The 20,061-nt window shown below is 40.6% G+C and overlaps 1 protein-coding gene and 1 long non-coding RNA gene across 2 annotated transcripts; one reads left to right on the forward strand and one right to left on the reverse strand.

Annotated features, from left to right (window-relative positions):
- Window positions 1-1,206: 1,206 nt before the first annotated feature.
- On the forward strand, window positions 1,207-2,891 carry LOC127014837 (uncharacterized). Its single transcript, XR_007766226.1, has 4 exons — window positions 1,207-1,292; window positions 2,318-2,362; window positions 2,628-2,711; window positions 2,828-2,891. It is a non-coding gene; the product is annotated as an uncharacterized LOC127014837 (long non-coding RNA).
- On the reverse strand, window positions 2,705-19,708 carry CEBPZ (CCAAT enhancer binding protein zeta). The gene is made up of 16 exons (XM_050894452.1): window positions 19,562-19,708; window positions 17,878-19,397; window positions 16,586-16,817; window positions 15,835-16,000; window positions 15,107-15,195; window positions 14,531-14,584; window positions 13,727-13,829; window positions 12,491-12,559; window positions 10,068-10,134; window positions 8,464-8,564; window positions 6,911-6,971; window positions 5,590-5,798; window positions 4,454-4,537; window positions 3,915-3,976; window positions 3,747-3,828; window positions 2,705-2,928 (listed from the first exon to the last, which is right to left on the reverse strand). Exons 1-16 carry the CDS (start codon window positions 19,706-19,708, stop codon window positions 2,789-2,791), a joined length of 3,186 nt encoding a protein of 1,061 aa, XP_050750409.1. The 3' UTR covers window positions 2,705-2,788.
- Between the last annotated feature and the right edge of the window lie 353 nt (window positions 19,709-20,061).

Raw genomic sequence — 20,061 nt, forward strand, 5'->3', positions numbered from 1 at the left:
TCTCTCCTCCCTTCCCACCTTTCTGGAAATGGAAGCTGGGTTGATCCTGTCGACTTATAATCTAATTACTTTAGTAAGAAATCCCACTGATAGCAAGTAATACTTGCAAGCTCAGCCACCAGGGAAAACAGAATTGGAAAATGAATCGCCCTGTAAGAATGAGCAGCAAAATATTGTATCTAATCTTACATAACATTAATAGGAGAAAAAGCATCTCACAAAGAAAAGAAAGTCCCTAATAAGAAAAATCCCAAGAGGTTTTATTTTGGCAATAAAGTCAGCCCCATACTGTGAGTTAAGAAAAATAGATAGCGAATAATAGAAAACAATGAAATCAAACCCATAAAACAGAAAGAACAATACTGAGGGAGAAGGGATGCTGCCATTCTAGGTTCTAAATACCTCCTGTGGGAGCTAGTCTGCACCAATGCCCTTTTTCATGTTAAAAAGACAATTAAATACTGAGATCTTGAATGGCACAAGTTTTTTCAACATCCTCCCTTTTTAACAGCCATGAGCCTTATGTATCTAGCTGTTTTTCCCTAGCAGGAAACACAGGCCAACCAGTGCTGGGTCCCAGGAGCAGAGGAGCTCTTCCACCAGTTGAAGCAGCAGGAGAGCAGTACTGAAGTGCAGGCCTGCTCCCTCACCTAACAGGGGGCACCTGATCAAGAGCCTTAACATGGGGCAGCAAGGCCTGGCCCGGCCTCTTAGCTGTGGTGGGCACATATGCTGCCAGCCCACAGCTGAAACAGCGAGGCGAGGACAGTAGGTCCCCCTGGGCAGCAGGGAAAGGTGGTGGCGAGTCGGACCTGCTGCCAGCAGCCAGAGGGGACCGCCGAGGGCGAGTGGCAGCAGCCAAGGACTGCCACCTGCACCCAACGCCACCACTGTGCTAAGCAGTGGCCCCACCTCGGCCTGCCCAGGCAGCAGCGGAGCAGGGGGGAGACGCGGGCTGCCGAGACGCGCCTCTGCCTCCGTCGGCCTGCGACCGGGCCGCAGGTTAGCGCCTCGGCAGGAGCCCCAACCACCAACATCTCCGCTGCTCAGCCATTACGGCACCGGGCGCACACGAGCGGAAGTAATACGCATGCGCGGCCCGCCTGTACGGAAGAGGTGAGCCAACCGTAGGCGGCGCGGGCGCACTGCGCATGTGCAGCCGTTACCGGCGGTAACGGAAGGGCGCCGTGCCCCGGCGATGGCGCGGCGGGTGGTGAGGGGGCTGCTGCTGCTGGAGGCGGCGGGGCTGCTCGGCGCTCTCCTGCTCTACCGCGCCATGGACCGCAGCCAAGGTGCGGCGGGGCGGCTGGGGGTCACACCCCGCCGGGGGAGGGGGCGGCTGTGGCTGCCAGTGCCGCCGTGACAGGACGAGCTCCTCCACGCGGGGGCCGCCTGAGGTGCCCTGAGCGCCTCACACCGCCACGGCGCGTACGCTGCGTGCGTGGGTTTTTTAAGAAAACCTGCCGCGTCAGGGTCAGTAGTTTGGCTTGTATTAGTGTAGGTATATAGTAGTCGCTTGTTACGTGGCTCCTCAAGGACAAGCTCCTATTTTAGTTTTATAAAACCAAAACCATGGGGAAACTTTTGAAAGGCAGCACGTGACCACCAGGAACAAAGCTGAATCTTGTGCATTTTAATAGGAACGGCATCGGCTCAAATAGGGACTTAAAAAGGAGGGGCTGTCTGCACTTGAGGCAGGAATTGATCAATCCTGTTTCAGGCATCTGGTGTTCAGCCCTTGAAGCAATCCCCTGGCTTGTGTCTAGGTCTCACTGGCTCTGTGGTTTGACATTTCCCAGGTAGACAACAGACCCGGCTGCATGAGGCGGCCAGCATCATCTTCCAGATGATTTAGCTTCAGTCCCTCAAGTCTTTCAGACTTATGACTCAGTGCCTAGGTAACACAAAAATAAGCCAAGCACCAGCATAGTTACTGCATGGAGATTTGCTCTGCACAGCAGTAGCCTTATTTTGCATTCAGGGCTCCGCAGGGTGTAGCGCTAGTTTGACAGACTATGTTTGTCCGTCTATGACAGGCATTCAGCTTCCTGGGAATCTGTAGGTTGCATTTGGTTATCACAATCATGAGGAAGCTCAGAAAACACTGTGATGATAGGGCTGCACATATGAGTAACCTGAATACAGTCTGTGATACAATTAAAAAAAAAAAAAGTAAATTCAAATCACATTATTTAATGGTGGCTGTAACTAAGGAACTCAGACAAACTTAGGTAAAACTAATCTAGTTAGAAAAATAGTGCATTTAATTATTTGTCTTAAAATATGTTAAGTAACTGTGATTTATCTTTCATCTCAGACTTCAGATACACAATGCAGAAGAGGTTTCCATCAATTCTGGAAGGTAGGTTTGTAGCTGTTGGCTTCAGAAGGATGGCTGAAGCTTCTGTTGCATCTTATGTATAAAACCAATTTTATTATTGCTTAAAACGTATCCCAGGAGACACTGCAGAAGTGTTTACTGTTATGCATAGGTGTGGCTGTAGTGTCAGACTCTTGGATAGAGTCCTCAGGACTGGAGGACTATACATCCAACAAAACTAGCCACAAAATGGCTCACCTTCAGACATACCTAACTTAGAGCTGACATGGATTTTCCTATTTTTCAGTGTATTACAAATCCAATGAGTGGTCTGGAATTCATGGCATAAGGGAGAATGACCAAATGACATGGTTAAGCAGCAAGAACTAAAGTAAGAAAGATGTGTGATTAATTAAAAAATTATTTTAGAATAATTATTGTAAAAATGTCCACATTAAAATGTCCAGTTCATCTTTTTGATTTCTTGCCTTTGTACTTGTTTTTCAGCCCTCTGTGCCTGAACTGTTTCTTCTTTTTGATGATGCTTTTCACATCCCTATTGTGAAGCCACTTGTCACGCTCTATTTCCCACTGGATCTGTTTGACATCTGTAAGAGGAAAGGTGAGAAATAAGGAGCCGATGGATGCCTCTGACCATGATGTGGAATACAGATGAATCATGTAAAAGTTAAAACTTGGCTACTGTATTTATAAATGTTAATAAAGTGCAAGCTGCCAATTTCTTTTGACACCAGAGAAAGTTTTGTTTTTTTCATTTCACAAAACATACCCTACCATCTCAGAAACTCAGAGTTTAAGACTGCTCTTGCCATTGCTTTGTATTTTACTAATGCTAGACGCGCTTGTGTTAGGAGTACACAGTGTTTGAGTCATGTTAACATTTTTCAGGTGACACCAGCAAGACTTGTAAAAGCTCTACAAAGGACTGATTATTCAATCAGTATATACACATTTAATTCATTAGAATTATTTATGGGAAACTACTTTTGCTTCACTGATACTGCAAGGAAACACTCTGGTAGGTAGGTAAAGACAGCCACGCCTTATGCCTTCCCTTCACAAGACTCCAGGACACTCTTCATCAGAGCAAAATTCACACGAACGCTTGACAAACAGCATACTGCCTGTTCTTATTTACGGTGTGAAAGGGCCACATGATAGCCTCTTCCTCTTTTCTGAAGCCTTATTCACTCCAGTAGTCACAGTTAACATTAGCACTGGGCATCTCTCCTAGATGAAGAAAACTAAGTCATGTCTTACTGACACTGAGCTACTGTCCCTACTGTGTGATTTCTGACCATGTGTGTATTTCAGTTAAAGAAGGTACATCTTTTTAAGTACAGAATCTGAAGAGAAAGAAGTAAAACAGCATTACAACTGTCTGCTATTTGTAGCATGCACTTACTTGCATTATCTCTGTTGGCCATGGCGTTCATTCCAATATTGTCAAACTTAGACCCAGCATTTTCATCCAGCAGAGAGCCAAACTTTAAAGAGAAAAATTTTAGTATTTTATTACAAACAAACAGGTAAAATGCTTGATCACTTTTTGCTAAGCACTGATCAAACTCACCTCTTCTGCAGATGCCAGTATGCTGGCATCTTTGAGTTTTCTTTTCTTTCCTCGATTGGATCCTTCAAACAAAAAGTATTATTCTTATGAGACAGAATTTCAAGTTCACAAAGACACTAACTGTTACTATGTTTTTAATGTTTTCTTTATTTATTTAATGAGACCATTTAAAATAGCTGTGTTAGAAACCTTTATTCTCCACCTCCCCTAAAAAAAAGGAAAAAGAAGTTTCCAACCAAGAACCAAATGGCACAAATCTGTGCATCAGGTGTTAGTAATAGATGCACAAACCGCCAGTACAACTCCATCCTGCCTTCAAAAGTTCCTCCTTCAATTCCCAGTCCTTCAACAGCAGATTGTCACTCTGAATTAGGCCACACTGGTTGGAGGACAACCTCCTTTTCATTTACGGTTTATTCAAATCTGAACCCAGATCCAAAAGTGTAGATAATTTACTGTACTAAAACCCTCTGATTCCAAAGTTTTTCAGACTCTGTATTAAGCCTTCTCAAATGGAAATCATGGCAGTGTTTGCTTACCTTCAAGTGATCCCACAAAATTCATATCTTTCTTTCTCTTGCCCTTTTTACTGACAGACTTCAATTGCTTGTCATTGTTCGGCTCTGACAGAAAAAAAAAAAAAAGATACATCAATCCCTCATTCTCACACCATGTACATATATTTAAAGCACAGCAGAGACTAAAATTTCTTTTTAGGCATATTAGTCATAATGGTCCAAGTCTTTAGTTTAAAAAAGTTTCAAACACAGCACACACAAACAAATCTGGGATTTCTTCAACCCAGACAATTAAAAATTGGTCAGTGGTGTGCCACTCTTTATGCTTTTTTTCCACAGCACCAAAAAGGAATGAAATATGATACTAAGAAACATAAAACATGAAGGCTAAAAGCAGGTGTTATGTAAACCTTGAATGTCCACTTGGTAAGTTTGGTGAAATAATAATCTCATGAAAGATTAATGTGTTAACAGCTGTATGAATAGTTTACCTCCTCTACCCTCAATCATCTTCCTGTGACCTTAAGTTATTAGTTGAAATACTCCAAAATCTATGTGCTTTTCCAGCCACATAAAGTGTATACTGTGTAAACTGCTTTTCAGTTGAAAAGATAATAAAACCATGCAGGTGCAACAATCAGTTATTATTACAGTGGTAACAAAAATCTGGGTGCCTAGCTGTATTAGAAGAGTAAGCTGTTACTTATGAGACAGCAATTTAAATAAAAGTTACCTCATCTAAAAAAAAAAAAAAAAAAATCACATTAACTAGGTCTAAAGAAATAAAAAAATTACCAAGTACCAGATTTTTTTTTTTTTAGTTTTCTCTTTGAGATCTTTTAATATTTCTGCCTACTGTTATTTGTGTATAAAGCTACTTTTGTTACTGCCAATGTTTTCAGAATGAAAGAAACATGTCTTGTCTGCAAGTTTTTATACCCAGATGCTTAATTCCCACTCTCATCTAGGAAACTGTGCCAGGAAACGTTTCTCTTAAGACTTCATTGTCCAGAGAAGGACTTGTTGTCACTTCTTTACTTAAAAGCCAAACCTCCCTCCCAGGTAACTAAATCTGAATTTATATATGTAATTACATATTAGATAACCTATTTTTAAAGCTTTTTCTTCTCATTTTTTGATAATAAATGGTACTTTACCTAGACTGTTATCATCATCAGACACATCCATAAATACACCTCCCTCTTCATCCATATCCTCTCCAAAGTCTTCCTCCATACTTCCTAAGGAGACTTCCTCATCATCCAGATCACTGAATTCATCTTCATCATCAGAATCCTCCCAGTCAGCATTGGATTCCTCGCTTCTTTGGCCTTTCTTACCACCTTTGGTTTTCTTTTTTATGTTACTAAAAAAATATGTAACAAGGTTAGCACTTCGTCTGGCAAAATACTGTTTGCATCCAGATAACATCTATCTACCGGCAAACACTATGTTAGAAAAGTTCAACATCATTGCAAAGTACTGTAATTGTAGGCTGAGACCTAAGAAACATGTATTATGCACTCAGGTATGTTTTCAACATCAGCATATGGAACTGTATTATAAAAGTCAACCATTTTAAGAAGTTCTGGAGAGAATCCTACTCTGAAATTAACAGAAATGTCAGCTTCAGTATTTTATCTCCTACATGCCTTTGCTCCTTTTCAGAAAGCCTTTTCTGTAAAACACACAAACTGCTGGTACACCTAGCAACTCTACTAAATGAAGAAATAAGACGACTTTTTTTTTTTTTCTTAAGAAAGGAAACATGGTTCTTCTTGTACTAGATGGTTACTTGCTTTTTGTCTCCTCTCTGCTATTTTTTACTCACAACCAGTCTGGATCACAAAAATGTTCAGGTTTCACTAGAAGTTTAAGCTTTAATTCTCCTTTCACCTCAAGGAAAAAAGTTTCTGTGCTGATTCGAAAGCTGTATTGCAGATACTTTAAGTAAAAAAGAGGCTACTTAATCATTCACAGTTGGACTCAATGATCTTAAAGGTCTTTTCCAATCTAAATGATTCTATGATTAACGAAACTGCTGACTTCCTGTGAATTCAGCTCTGTGATTCTGGATTCCACAAAGTTGATTTACTGTGTTAGGTCCAGTTACAACCAGTCCTTACAGCAGCAGTACCATTATGCCTCATTCTGCTTACTTTTGTACTTGGTAATTCTCAAACAGAAACCTGAGACAATGAAAAACAAGTAAGATTTTACCTTGCTTACTGGGTCACTGCATTGTATAAATAAAATACTATAGGTCTCACATGTCAAGCCAGACTATAAGCACCACAGGATCACGATGCTCCATTATGGGACATGCAGAAAAGCAGCATTACCCAGCGTACAACTGCTATTGCCTTTTTTGCAAGGTGATATTCTGAGTCTTTTTGAAAAAGGTCTATCCAATTTTGCAGAGTAAAACTCTACATAGGTATTAAAACAAGAGATGACAGAACCAATTTAAAGTCTTACCCAGCAAAATCAAGGTCATCCTGGCCAACATCAATGGCATTATCAGCTGCTTCAAATGTATCTAGGGGGAAAAAAATTGTTTATTACTACAAAGTCAAACAAGGAAATATGAAGTAATTGCAAAATATATTATTTTTAGGTATCATTTTCCTGAACAGTTTATATGATCTCCATCAGTAACAAAGGGCCCTGATACCAAAGGGTTCATACTCCTATAGAAAAAAACTCTACAAAACAGTTACCTAAAGCTAACTGGACTTTTTGTGAAAAAATGTTTTTCTTTGAAAAATAATGAAAGTTTTTTTTTATCCGGGATGCAATTTCTGGCCAGAACTAGATGATGTGGGAAGCACACAGACACAAATGAACACACAATTGCCCAGTGATTCAAACTTAGTTGGCAGGTGGGATATCACAAGTCTCAAACATTTGCTCCAAGTCAGATAGAACAAAGACTCAATTAAGATACCCCAAGTAAGTGTCCTGCCAGCTAATCTGTATATTAATTTGCAGATTAGAAGTATTCACTATAATTTTTGACAGAAAAGCAAGCAGACTAGAGGATGAAAACTCCTATCATCGGATTCACTTAGGAACAAATTGCTATATATAAAATAGCAGGTAAAAACAAAATCTGAAAAAGTACAACTGTTCTGTTTCAAAGAGCAAACGCTAACATTAGAGGGTCCTTAATTTAAGCTTCTGAATTTAAGAAGCAAATTCTCAGAGACAGTCAACTTATTAGAGATACTAACAACAAAACAACAAACACAATTAGTAACGGATTCTTGTCATAACTAAGACCATACTAATTGAGCCACTAAGGAAGAATCATGCTATGGGAGTTCAGAATTCTCTAAAAATATTGTACAAAACAGTTATGGAGAGCTAACTGGATTTTTTTTTTCCCCCCAAATACACATATTACTGTATAAGTAAAATATGAAATCATAAAATAATGGACATTTTACGGTACACTAACAAATTTAGATTCTGGAATAAATCATACACTAATTCCAAAACAAACAAAGTACATGCTACAGAAAGAGCTAAGACTACTGCAGAAGTTTGCCAAGGACCTAACTGAACAAATCACCTTATGAAAGATGTTAGGAACAATGACAGAAACTGTAAGGAAGATTGAAAAAGGCCAAGCAGTAAAGAAAGAATAGAAGCAAATGTTACATGCTGTTAGAAAAAGTTATTTAACTCTCAGACTACATTAGGAAAAAACCAAAAAGGCATGAACTGCCACTCATGAGCTTATATTCAAACTCAGACAATTTCCAACCATTCAAACAAGCTGAATGCTACTGGAGTAGTGCGAGCAAGACCTCTTTTACGAGATGGCCATCCAGTTGGCTCATGTGATGCATAGTATGAACTGCTGGCTGTAGTAGCATAGTATGGGAATTGGAAAGCCAGTTTTCTTCCACTTCCATATTCCTGTATCTGGCTCTTTTATACAATATAAACTATAAAAAGGATCAATTAATAATTTGCAAAAGCAGGAAATATTGGGATAATTACTGCAAGGAAAAACACAACCTTACCCAATGCTCTTTCAAATTCATCATCATCTACATCTTCCACACTTTCTTCATCATCCTGACGCTTTTGTTTCTCTCTCCTCTTATCGAACTTTGAATAAAATCTGAAATAATACATTGCTCTCAGACATAAAATTAGAGGTGATGATCTTTATGACAAGTGTTTAAAAAAAAAAGAACCTGCAGATTGTTTCACATGTATGTTGCCAGTTGAAAATTGTAAGTAATGGTTTCAAACACATCTCAAATCAGAAATTTGTATTTTCTTTGTTTTTCAAAGAGTAAGCCACTACTGTAAGATTTAAAACAAAGAAATTTCACAGCCAAAGGTGACAGAAATTATTTTGAACATAGTGAATTTATAGAAGGGCACAAGAAAGATGTTAAAATCTGCCTTATACTGATAAGGAAGAAAGGATCAAGTCCAACTTGAATCTAATTGGGGAAAAAAAAAAATATATATATAAGAGATTCACCCATTAAATTTTGTTAATTTTTCCCCCATAGCCCTCTTTTGTGTGCTTAGTTTTATCTTCTGTCAGCCCTTTTTAAACCACTTTCTCTCCTTCATTTCATATGAAAGAACCACCAAACATGGAAGGCAATTTTGATCATATACAAGAGCAAAAGAGTACAGCACTTCGTATGGAAGACTTTAAATGTGTGATCTCAGTTTCAGTCATCTTCAGTGTAACAGTACTGTTAACTTTTCAGAGAGGCATGTTTTTAAGGTGCTTTTCTTTAATCCTAAAATTAATACCACTATTTTATTTATTTATTAATATGACATTCCTCAATGTACAGCACTGTACCAGCTACTAAAAAGAAAGTTAACTCTGTCCCAGCCGAAACCAGGACAATTATAATATCAATTAATTAAGACTAGTAAGTTCCATTAACCTGATACTTCAAAAAATTTTAAAAGCCCCAACAGCAAGGGATATATTAAACAAAAAAACAAAAAAAAAACCCAACAAAGTGAATTAAACAAAATAAATGAAGTTAATTCAAACACTGATTTCCGAAGGAGACACTCACAGGTACCTGGTATTTTGATCTAATAAGAACAGAACTTTGCCAAATGTGTATCACTTCAATTTTAGTGCTACATCTGCATTTTTATATCATAATCTCAAAGGAAAGCCAACTAAACAGAAAGAATATGATTTATGAATAATAAAAAAATAAATACACACAAAACTAGCTCCTCTGACTTTTTTGCACTGTTCCATTCTAATAAGCTTTCATGCTAATAACATTAACAAGGTATATTCCAGGTTTTTTTAAATATACTTCTAATGCATAAGAATTACAACCCACAAGACATTCATTACCCATTGTTTAAGGCTTCTTTATTACAGTGTCAACTTACTTAATTTTAGACTACAAGCACTGATTGCCTTTGTTCATAAGTGATATTCTTTCCTAAGCACTTTTGACAAATGTTGAAATTACATTCTAAGGAAAGTACTATCACCACAAGTCACTCAAATTAATCAAATTTTGCAAACACTTGGAATACCAGAGAATACTTATGAAATGTAATGGGTTTTGATGGCATTGCATTAAGAAACACTTAAAATGAATATTCACAAGTATTTCATTACCTGTGAAAAAACACTTCATCCACTGGGATTTTGCTTTCATCTTTGGCACGGAATTCCTTACTGTTGACTGCAAAAGCAAAAAAAGAACTGATTTTACCTCAAGTTGAAATGATTGTTATTCTTTTAAAAGGTTAAATAGCATGCACAGACAGAAGTATGTGTATATACTGATACTTAGATGTAAGCAGACCCTATGGAAAAACTCAAGAAGCATAGCCCTAACCAGGTTCTAATTTATGTATCAGCAAGGGAGGTTTTACAATCACCTACAGCAGGAATGCATTTTAAAAAAAGAAAAAAAAGTAGGAAATAAGATAAACTTGCTGTCATGCACTAAACCACTGGAACCGCTTCTGCCCAGCACTCCTGGCAGTAGAAATGCTCGTCAGCAGCTGCAAGGCAGGACCATACACCAGCTGAGCACGCTGAAGACGGGATCAAGCCTCACCCTGCCTCCATTTCCGAGGAACTGAGGCAAAATATGACACTGCAACAGCAGATCAAACAGGGTATTGATCTGGTTCCCTGTGGAGAAGCTTTTTACCCTCATACATTCCCCTTCCCTCCTCCACCTCAGAAATAAATCAAAGGAGGAAGAGCTACTGATTATCTCAGTGGGCAGAGATTATAATATTTTCAAAGTGACAAGGGTCCAAGTTTCCAAAATCAGACCAGCATACTCACAGAAGGACTCTTCAAATGAATAGTAGAAGGTACCAGAGGATTTGCAATCTCAGTTCCCTAAGCCTCAGCAGAGACCAGCTAGATGCAACAAGTGCAGATTTTTGTATCCATATTAATATATCCATACTTTTTATATCAGATGCTTCATTTGTAGAACACTTAACTTCCTCAATTTCAGTTCTAAATGTTCAGTCTGCTCCTTCAACTCGGAATAAACTAAAGAATGAGATAAACTGTACCTTCAAATGCATTCTAGGTAAAAATTCCTACTTGAAGCTTTGATAGCCATAAAACCATGCATCAGTAAAGGTACATCAGCTAATCTGTATAACTAAAACCTCTGTGCAACACAACAGACCCAAAGTTAGAGGAAAGCACATCCCTGGGAACGTTACAGAGATTCTACCAGAGAAGATGGTACCTCTTCTGTCCTCAAGCAGCATGTTTTACTGATGGTTTACCCCGATTTTTAACTGCTGATTCTTACCACCAAATCCTGCCCTTAACCGTTGGAAACAGTGGGACTAGACAAAAGGCAGCCTCTTTCTGGAGGCAGGAAGACTCTTAGCAAAGTAACAGCACCAAAGATACCTTACACTAATCCTAACAATAGCTGCAGCTGTGGCATTGTATGGAGTAGTCCATATCATTTAATGAAAGGCTTAATGTGATTTAAATCATTGTATCAATCCATTTTCTGAGATTTTAAGTAATTTTTCAATCATAATAAGCAGAATAAAAGTGGTTATATGATAACTTGGAAACAAATAAAAACATTAACTACACAATACTACTATATTAACTACTGCTAGATCAGCATACATTTTAAAGATTTTTATATAATTTTAGATATTTTTAAGAACCTTAAAAAACGTTATTCGTAAAACTAGGATGCCAGACATAAGAATGGCATGTTTGTGAGCAGAAAATTTAGTTAGTATTTTATAAATTCATGTCCCTCTGAGGTTAGCACCCTAACAGATTGCTCTTCTAACTAGAAATATCATTAGCTGGAATAAATTCTAAGGCTTTTTTTAGCCTTTTTTCCCCCTAAGGTATCACACTGTCAGCTACAAGAAAAATTTGTAACAATGTTCTAAAATTTTTATACAAGATTGCAAATCTACTCTTTACCCAGGGGGTGTATTTCCTTTTAGGAAGATGCAGGAAAAATATAACTTAGCGTAAGAGAAGGTACAGGAAGCATAGGCAGGTCATAGCAAAAATAGGACAGAAAACAAGGCATGCAGTTTTCAGTAGCTCTGTCCTTTGCTGTTATATGTTTCTTAATGGGATGGCTAAACAGAAGGTATGATCTTCATTATGCATTGCCTAAGAAAAAGGAATTACTACAATAGAAAGTAATTGACAATTAGGGGGTAAAAACAGAGAAAAGAAAGGTCTTAAAAAAAAATTTTGGTGTGTAAAGCCAAGTGCTACAGTAGAAGATGAACTGTTTTCCTACTCAAGAGGCTAACAGTTGAGGTAACTGACTTTCTCTATGTCATTTGTTCTTAAAATGATTCAATGGATCCAAGGTTTCAGCCATGGAGATTCCATGCATCCTTACAAGATTAGACCTGATCCTGACCATCAGGCACCACCACTGCACTCCTGATGGATAGGACTTTCTTTTATTGCTAACAGAACTAGCATAGACAGCGCAGATGACATGTCTACAACAACCAGCCAAGAATTCTTTAGCCATCATAATCTCAACTGAAAAGGGACTGGCTTACCTGCAAGATTCTGCGTATCTTTCATAAACTGCTTCTTCTTCGGCTGCATTACCACACTGCTGGTGTTTTCTGTAGCAGAACATAAATCAGAAAAAAATTACTTTATTACTATTGATACAAAACTGTGAAGAGTGGCCGATGCACCCGAGGGTTTTGCTGCCATCCATAAAGACCTCAAGAGGTCAGAGAAATGGGCTGACAGGAACCTCATGCAGTTCAAGAAGGGGAAGTGCAAAGCCCTGCACCGGGGGAGGAACAACCCCACGCACCGGGATACGCTGGGGACTGCCCAGCTGGAAAGCAGCTCGGCAGAAAAGACCCCGGGCGTCCTGGTGGACACCAAGTTGACCGTGAGCCAGCAATGTGCCCTTGTGGCAAAGGCAGCTGACGATAACCTGGGCTGCGTGAGGAGGAGCGTTGGCGGCAGGTGGAGGGAGGGGATCCTTCCTCTGATCAGCGCTGGTGAGGCCACGCCTCAAGTGCTGGGTCCAGGTCTGGGCTCCCCAGTCTCACAACAGAGATAAGGAGCTACTGGAGAGAGTGCAGCGAAGGACCACAAAGGCGGCTGGAGGAGACAGGAGCATCTCTTCTGTGAGGAAAGGCTGGGAGAGCTGGGACTGTTCAGCCTGGAGAGGACAAGGCTCAGGGCGGATCTCATCAATGCATATAAATATCTGAAGGGAGGGTGTAAAGAAGACAGAGCCAGGCACTTTCCAGTGGTGCCCATGACAGGGTGGGAGGCGATGGGCACAAACTGAAATACAGAAGGCTCCGTCTGAACATCAGGAAACACTTTTCCACTGTGAGGGTGACTATGCACTGGCACAGGTTGCCCAAAGAGGCAGCAGAGTCTCTATTCTTGGAAACATTCAAAAGCCATCTGGACATCTGGGCAATCTGCTTTAGGTGACCCTGCCTGAGCAGACGACCTCCAGAGGTCCCTTCCAACCTCAACCATTCTGTAGTCTTTACATTCCCCTATCACTTTGCTTATTCCAGCTAGGTTAGGAATTTCTGCATTGCAGATGTAAGAGCAGCAGTATGTGATTGTCAGCTGGTTCTAAGCTGCAGACATCTCTCTTGCAGCCCTGAAGACTGACCCCATTCCTCTGTTGCACCACATGCACCTTGAATACTTGACAAGCACAAAGGGTTACTTGGCAATCTGAGAGAAAAAGAGTTTGGTCACCATCAGTAATCAAGATCATACGCTAATATGTACAGAGAAGTTTGTACCTTTGCCTTTATGGAGTTTGGGATTTCTGTACACAAAGCGATCCAAGAACCTCATTAATGTGAAATCCTGCAAAGGGTCACCGGAGTACTGAATGTGATTTCCCTGAAAGAAGAAAAAAGCCAAAAATCATTAACGTCTTCATTTTAGAAAGACAGCAACTAAACACAGAGGACTCAAACTGTCCAAGAAAAACACTAAACCACACTTTAAAAAGATAAAGACTTGGGGATACTTCACCACATAAGTCTGACCAGTTAATACACTCCTGTACAGATTGTTATTTTTGGAATTTCAGTATTTTCTTAACTAAAAAACACCTCCTTCACTTTGTTTCAGTGATGAACTGCCTTGAAATGTACTATGCCAATAGCAGTTAATACTCAGCACTATTTGGATACAATATATTGAAATGAAAATAAATATTTTAAATACATATTTGTGTAGGTTTGAGTATTTTTGGCATGATACCACAACAGTATTAAAGAAGAATTTGTTCCAACAGCAGGGTTCCCCACATAAAAACCCCATTTTAAATAAAAAGATAGACCAAAACTCTAAAAAAGCTTTAAGAATCATGTAATACCCACATCTCTACGAAGTTAGTTACTTCTGTGAGCAGTCTCCTTTAGATAGAACACTATAATTCCATGAAAAGCTTTGCATTTGAGCGTATGTTACAGTGCTGCAGAGCTGCTAGTTATCTGCAGAGTGCAAGGAGGCTTTATAATGTATTCTTTCAAATGGCAAAATGCAGCTAACATAAAAATCAAACTTCAAAGCTACAGACTAGTAAAATCACTTACTTCTAGAATTGTTTTTGCGAATAGGGCCACAGATGGATGAAAATGTTCAGAAAGCTGAAAAATATGAATCACTTATTTATTTCTGCTTTAAAAATAAAGGCAGTCATTACTCATGTTGACGTATCAGACTCCTGACAACACCACTATGTCATAAGACCACTCTGTAACTCACCAAATAATGTGCAGACGCATGTAGTAGTGCAAGGCTGATGTGCTCTGCCCTTGAACAACTGAAGAACATCAAGTTCTAATCTTTTGTTTGCGTTAACTAAATACATTCTCACTTACAATTTTATTTAATTCGACACTAAAAAGCTTTAGTGATACAAAGCTAAGATCCAAAAGTCAAAAAAAGATTATTATTGTCCAAATCTCCACTTAAAAATTCCTATTCCCTACTCCAGAATATCAGCATTGTATGTAACATATACAAGCATAAAGCTGAACAATGTGTCGTTTAACATTTCTGTTATGTTACCCAGGTAGCTACTCCAAGAATAACCAAGTTAATTTTCTTCTCCCAATACAAGGGCCGCACTAAGAAACACAGTAATCAGCAACATCAGAATGCCTTACCTTCTTCAGTTCCCAAAGGCTTGTACTTTCAGCACCACAGTATAAAGGACTTCGGTGCATAGGATCATACGAAGCTCCACTCTTCCTGCCTGAGGGGCAGAGTAGATGAAAACAACTTAAATTTCATCAGGCAACTTTATGAGAGTGTTATTTTCATTTCACCATGACAGTAATGCTATCCATCATTCTTAGCTGGACAGGCCACAGATTCATTCAGTAGCAAGTAAGGGTTATATTCAGCTGCCCTTCCCCAGTGTATGATCAGGTGCACAGGTGAGTTCCTACGTGCTTCCAAGGAAGCTCCTGAAAACCCCTGCTCTGTTCCAAAAGGTCCTCAGGAAAGAGTAAAACTAGAAGCAGGTTCAAAGCTAGATGAATTGTTCAAGCAAGCTTCACAAGCAAATGAGCAGATACACATCCTAACCTTGGCTACGTTGCTCTGAAGGTGCTTGAACATGGAAGCAAAAAATCCCAAGCCTGTTTATTGCTTAGGCACTAATGCAATAAACTGCATAAAGTGACATATGCTAGCAGATTCATACAGTCTCTTCATCACTGCTGAGCTAATAGATAAACAAAAATTACTCTGACTGATTGCTTTGAATCAAACTTCAATTTGAAAAACTAAAATAATGTTTTAATCACTTAATTTTACAACAAATCTTGATCACCTGTCACTGTTACGGAATGTTAGAAGTTAAATGAATTACATTTTCTTGCTAATTTACCTCCCATATTCAGATGATGCACCCACGAGGCTGTTGAATTTGAATCGTTTGTTTTAGCAGAATTTTCCGTTGTGCTCCTCTCTTCACCTTCTACTTCTTTGTCTGCATCCACAAATTCTTCTTCAGCCTCTTCTTGATCCTTAAAGCACTCTTCATCATCTGACTCCTAAACAACAAAAAATGTTAGCGAATAGCTTTTCCCATCCAGTTTTATTCTGATTTATTAGAAAAATGCACATATAGTTCTTAAGAAGCTACTTACAGAAATATAAACAAATGATGGCCAATATTTAAGCAATACAGATTTCTGGCCTTGATACAGGACCTAAAATTGAACTTTAGAGCTTACATCACACAAGTGTAATGGTCCCTCCCCACCTGAAGAAAAAAAAAAAAAAAAAAAAAAAAAAAAATCCAGTCCTGCCTAGCTATACTTCAGAGATTGCAGGCAGAAGAAACAAACAGGCCATGTTTTGACAAAGCTTTTGGGTGAAGAATGTTCACCTGCTTACTTATACAGCATTCAGCAAAATAATCCTCTCTCCATGAATGAAGTCCATAGGACCCGCTAGAACGCTTAAAACACCTTCGCTTATGCAGATTTTTAATGTAGTTATAATCATTCAAGTGCTTTCTCCCATAACATAACATATTAGCAAATCCTCAGGTTACTAATAAACAGGTTAGGGAAAGGTGCTCATGAAAATAGCTCTTACTGAAAAAGCAATGAGATAAAGAAATCATCTTATACCACATGATCCTGTAACTGGACCCTTAACTCTGGTTTTACTCTCAGAAGCTCAGACAGAAGGTACAGGGTTCCACAAATGAAGGGTGGCATTTGTCCACAAGTGACTTGAAGTAACCTCTTCACAAAGGCCTTCACACGCCGTAACACTACATCTGCCTTCAGAGATTTATAGACAAGATTAAGAAACATGGATGGCTTTGAGCAGGTTGCTAAAGCAGGATCTAGAAGCTTCCTGTAGAACACACAGGAGAAAATATTGCTGATTGTCATAATGTTGGTAGGAGAATAATAGCTATTAACAACAATCATCTACATTTTTCAGAGTGCCATCTAAAAGACCAGTGACAGCTTGTTCCCCAATACTCAAAACCATTACGATCAACCCTGAACTGTCAACAGCTGTGTAATATTTCTAAATATGTATGAGACACTGAAGATGAAAAAAAAACCTGTCTCAGTAAACAAAAAAAAGCAAGAAAATATAAAGAAACTGAGTTCAACTGAAAACAGTTTCAGAATTTGAGATATTCAAAGTAAGAAACTAATCTGATTTATTCAGATGTTCAAAAAAATAGAAAGAAAACGGTTAACAGTCATCAGGCTTCACAATCAGACCAGACACATGTATTGTCAAGTTCATTTTCTACTCCACATTTTTTCCAGGCTGCCAGGCACAGTAAGGTTCTTAAATACATTGCACATGCTGGGGGAACTTGAGTTTCCTTTTTAAAAAATCAGCAGTTTCCCTTTGGTCAACTAAACAGAAGCCTGTAAGGATCCTACAAAGAGTCTAAACAATCAGCTGGGACAAAAAACAGACATAATTTTATAACACAAGGCTTTCCAACTACACAAATTAAATAACCTAAAGAATTTGCTAACATAATATTCTCCCTTCCCCTCCCGCCCCCCATGAAAAAAAGGAAACAAGATTTTAGGCTATTACATGACTAAAGCACAGTACCTGTAAAAGTAATTTCAAAAGAAGTAGTTATCAATTAGTTTCAAATAACATCTGGAATTAAAACATGCCACCAGAAAACAGTGCAAAGGATGAAATGCATATGTTGTGTTCTCAGGACCTATCACTACCGTTTGTTTTATTCCCATGTTAAGTCAAAGAAATCACATGCATTTTCTTCTAGCTCATGCAAAACATCAGAAATTTTTAGCCAATGAGACACAAAACTCGTAAGATCTTAAAAGCAAAATAAGTGTTTCTACAACTTTAAATTAATGGTGACTACCTCATAAAATGAAATTTATATAAAAAATGCAAACCTGTCACTTACTTGTACAGTGCTGCGTAGTACCTATCCGATACAGTCTGCTGAGAGTCCATCACTTGAAACAGTAACATCAGGGCCTGGACACTGGTACCGAAGTTCACAACATGCAGAACTTTAAACAACGTGTCCATTTGTTCTTTCACTTTCTCATCACCAGTCTCAGCATAAGGGTAAGCTCTGTTTACCCCGCAAAGAAGAGCACTGAGCATTTTGGATTCAACGTCTTTTTTCTTGATGCAGTTCCGAAAAAAGCAAAAGTACAAAGTTATCAGCTTGTTAGCCAATGCACTTTCTTCATGACTGAGGACTATCTGGTTTAGAAAGCAAATGGCGTAATACTGAGTTTTCACATTGATGTTTGACCGGTACAAAAGCCTCTCCACCTCGCTGCACACTACTCCCTTCATATTTGGATGCTTGTGAAGTAACATCTCTAAAAGATAAGAGGCTTTGGTGGCGATTTTGTTCTGAGGGTCTCCTAGTTTATTTACCAGCTGAACAAGCAGAACTTTCTCCTGCTCAGGCTTGTTACAGAGAAGCTCATGGGCAACTGCCAGCGCTCGGGATTTGGTTGCTGTCAGAGAATCATGACTCAGTGTTTCTAACGCTTGCACAAACTCTGCCACCTGCAGTTTCAGGTGATGCTCAAAGTACCACAGTATCAACCGCCTGTCTCTTGAATCCCTGTTGCCACTCGACATCTTCTCTATGTTGTTAAATGGTCGCTGCGAGAAAGACCATAATTTTCGATTGTCTGGCAAGAGATCCGAAATGAGAAGCTCCTTGAAGGTATCCAAAGCCATGAGGCTCTGATGCCTGCTGCCCTTTTTCTTTATGAGGTTTACCAAGTTCTCAACAAACTGGACACTGTGGACAGCACTGTCCTGAATGAGAAGTGTCATCGCTGCCATCCTGTCAGCCAAGGTACCTGACGACACAACAGTTTTCATCCACGCCGAAGAGGCCCCCTTCTGATAATCTGTCTTATTCTTATACAGCTCTGTCTCATGGTGGTACAGCTTTTGGGCCAAGGCCTTATACTTGGACAGAAGCGTCTGATTTTGTGGCTCTGAAGAGAATTCATTGGTGTATTCTAGATCATACCATTTGCCCCCTGGTTTGATCAGTATCACTTGCCTAGCATGAAACTCAAAATCTTCTTCCAGCCTCTCTTTCTTTGCTGAAAGGTGCTGGACCTGATCACTGCCAGCTTGCTTCTTCTTGCTGTCTTTCACACCGCTTGTCTTCTCCTTGACGTTTTTTTCTTTCTTCCTTTCTAACGAAGGAGGGTTAGTTTCTTTCTTGCTTTTCTCTTTCTTTGGGGGCTTCTCTTTCTCCTCACTGCCGCCGTCCTCCTCCTCCTCTCCCTCCACCACCAGGCAACTTTCCGCATACTTGCCGAGCCCCAGGGAGCTGACGAACGCCTCCAGCTCCCCTTCCTTCAGGTCGTCGATCGCGTCCTTCTTGCCGCCGTCCACCATCTCGTCCGCCTCGTCCACGGCGCACAGCATCAGGTAGTCTTGCTGCGGGCGGCAGCGCACGGCCGTTACAGGCGGACCCGGCGCGAGGCCGCGCGCTCCCAACAGCTCCCCCCGCCACCCCCTCACACCTCGCGCCCCACAAGGGCCCGTCCCGGGCGGCGGCCGGGCCGCCACGTGCACCCGCTCCCTCCCCCCCAGCCCTTTACCTTGGTGCCGCCGAGGCGCAGCACCTCGTCCAGCGTGAACTCTTCGGCATCTCCATCTTCTCCTTCTTCATCGTCCTCCTCCTCCTCGGCGCTGTCGCCGCTCGCCTTCTTCGGGTCCCGCATGCCGAAGTCCCACAGCGCCGCCATCGCTGCCCGCCGGAAGCTCCTACGCGCATGCGCGGCGCGCGCTTCCGGTCCCGAGGGCCCGCAGGTCCTGCAAGGGGAGTGGAGGGCTCACGCGGACCTCGCCGGAGGGGCGGGCGGGAGAGCGGATAAGGGGGGCGTCTCGGGCAAACTCAGTGGCCTGTCGCCCGCCTTCAGCGGCGTTCAACCGGTGGAGCCCGTCCTTACGCAGGCGGCGGGACGCAGCGCGGCCACCAAGCGGCCAGGACCCGGGGAGGAGAGGGAGGAGGAGCGGGCTACGGGCGCCGCTGCCATGGTCCCGCTGCCCGCGCGCCGTGCGCTCCTCGCCGCCGCCCTGGGTGCCGCCGGCCGCCGTC

Source organism: Gymnogyps californianus, chromosome 3, assembly GCF_018139145.2.
Source record: "Gymnogyps californianus isolate 813 chromosome 3, ASM1813914v2, whole genome shotgun sequence".
Lineage (NCBI taxonomy): Eukaryota > Metazoa > Chordata > Aves > Accipitriformes > Cathartidae > Gymnogyps > Gymnogyps californianus.

Coding starts and splice junctions, on each gene's coding strand:
- CEBPZ (XM_050894452.1), bottom strand. CDS start 19,708: ATGGCGGCGCTGTGGGACTTCGGCATGCGGGACCCGAAGAAGGCGAGC. Junction 16,818..17,877: donor TACTACGCAGCACTGTACAA/GTAAGTGACAGG, acceptor TGTGTTCTACAG/GAAGCTTCTAGATCCTGCTT. Junction 15,196..15,834: donor GCATCATCTGAATATGGGAG/GTAAATTAGCAA, acceptor TCTGCCCCTCAG/GCAGGAAGAGTGGAGCTTCG.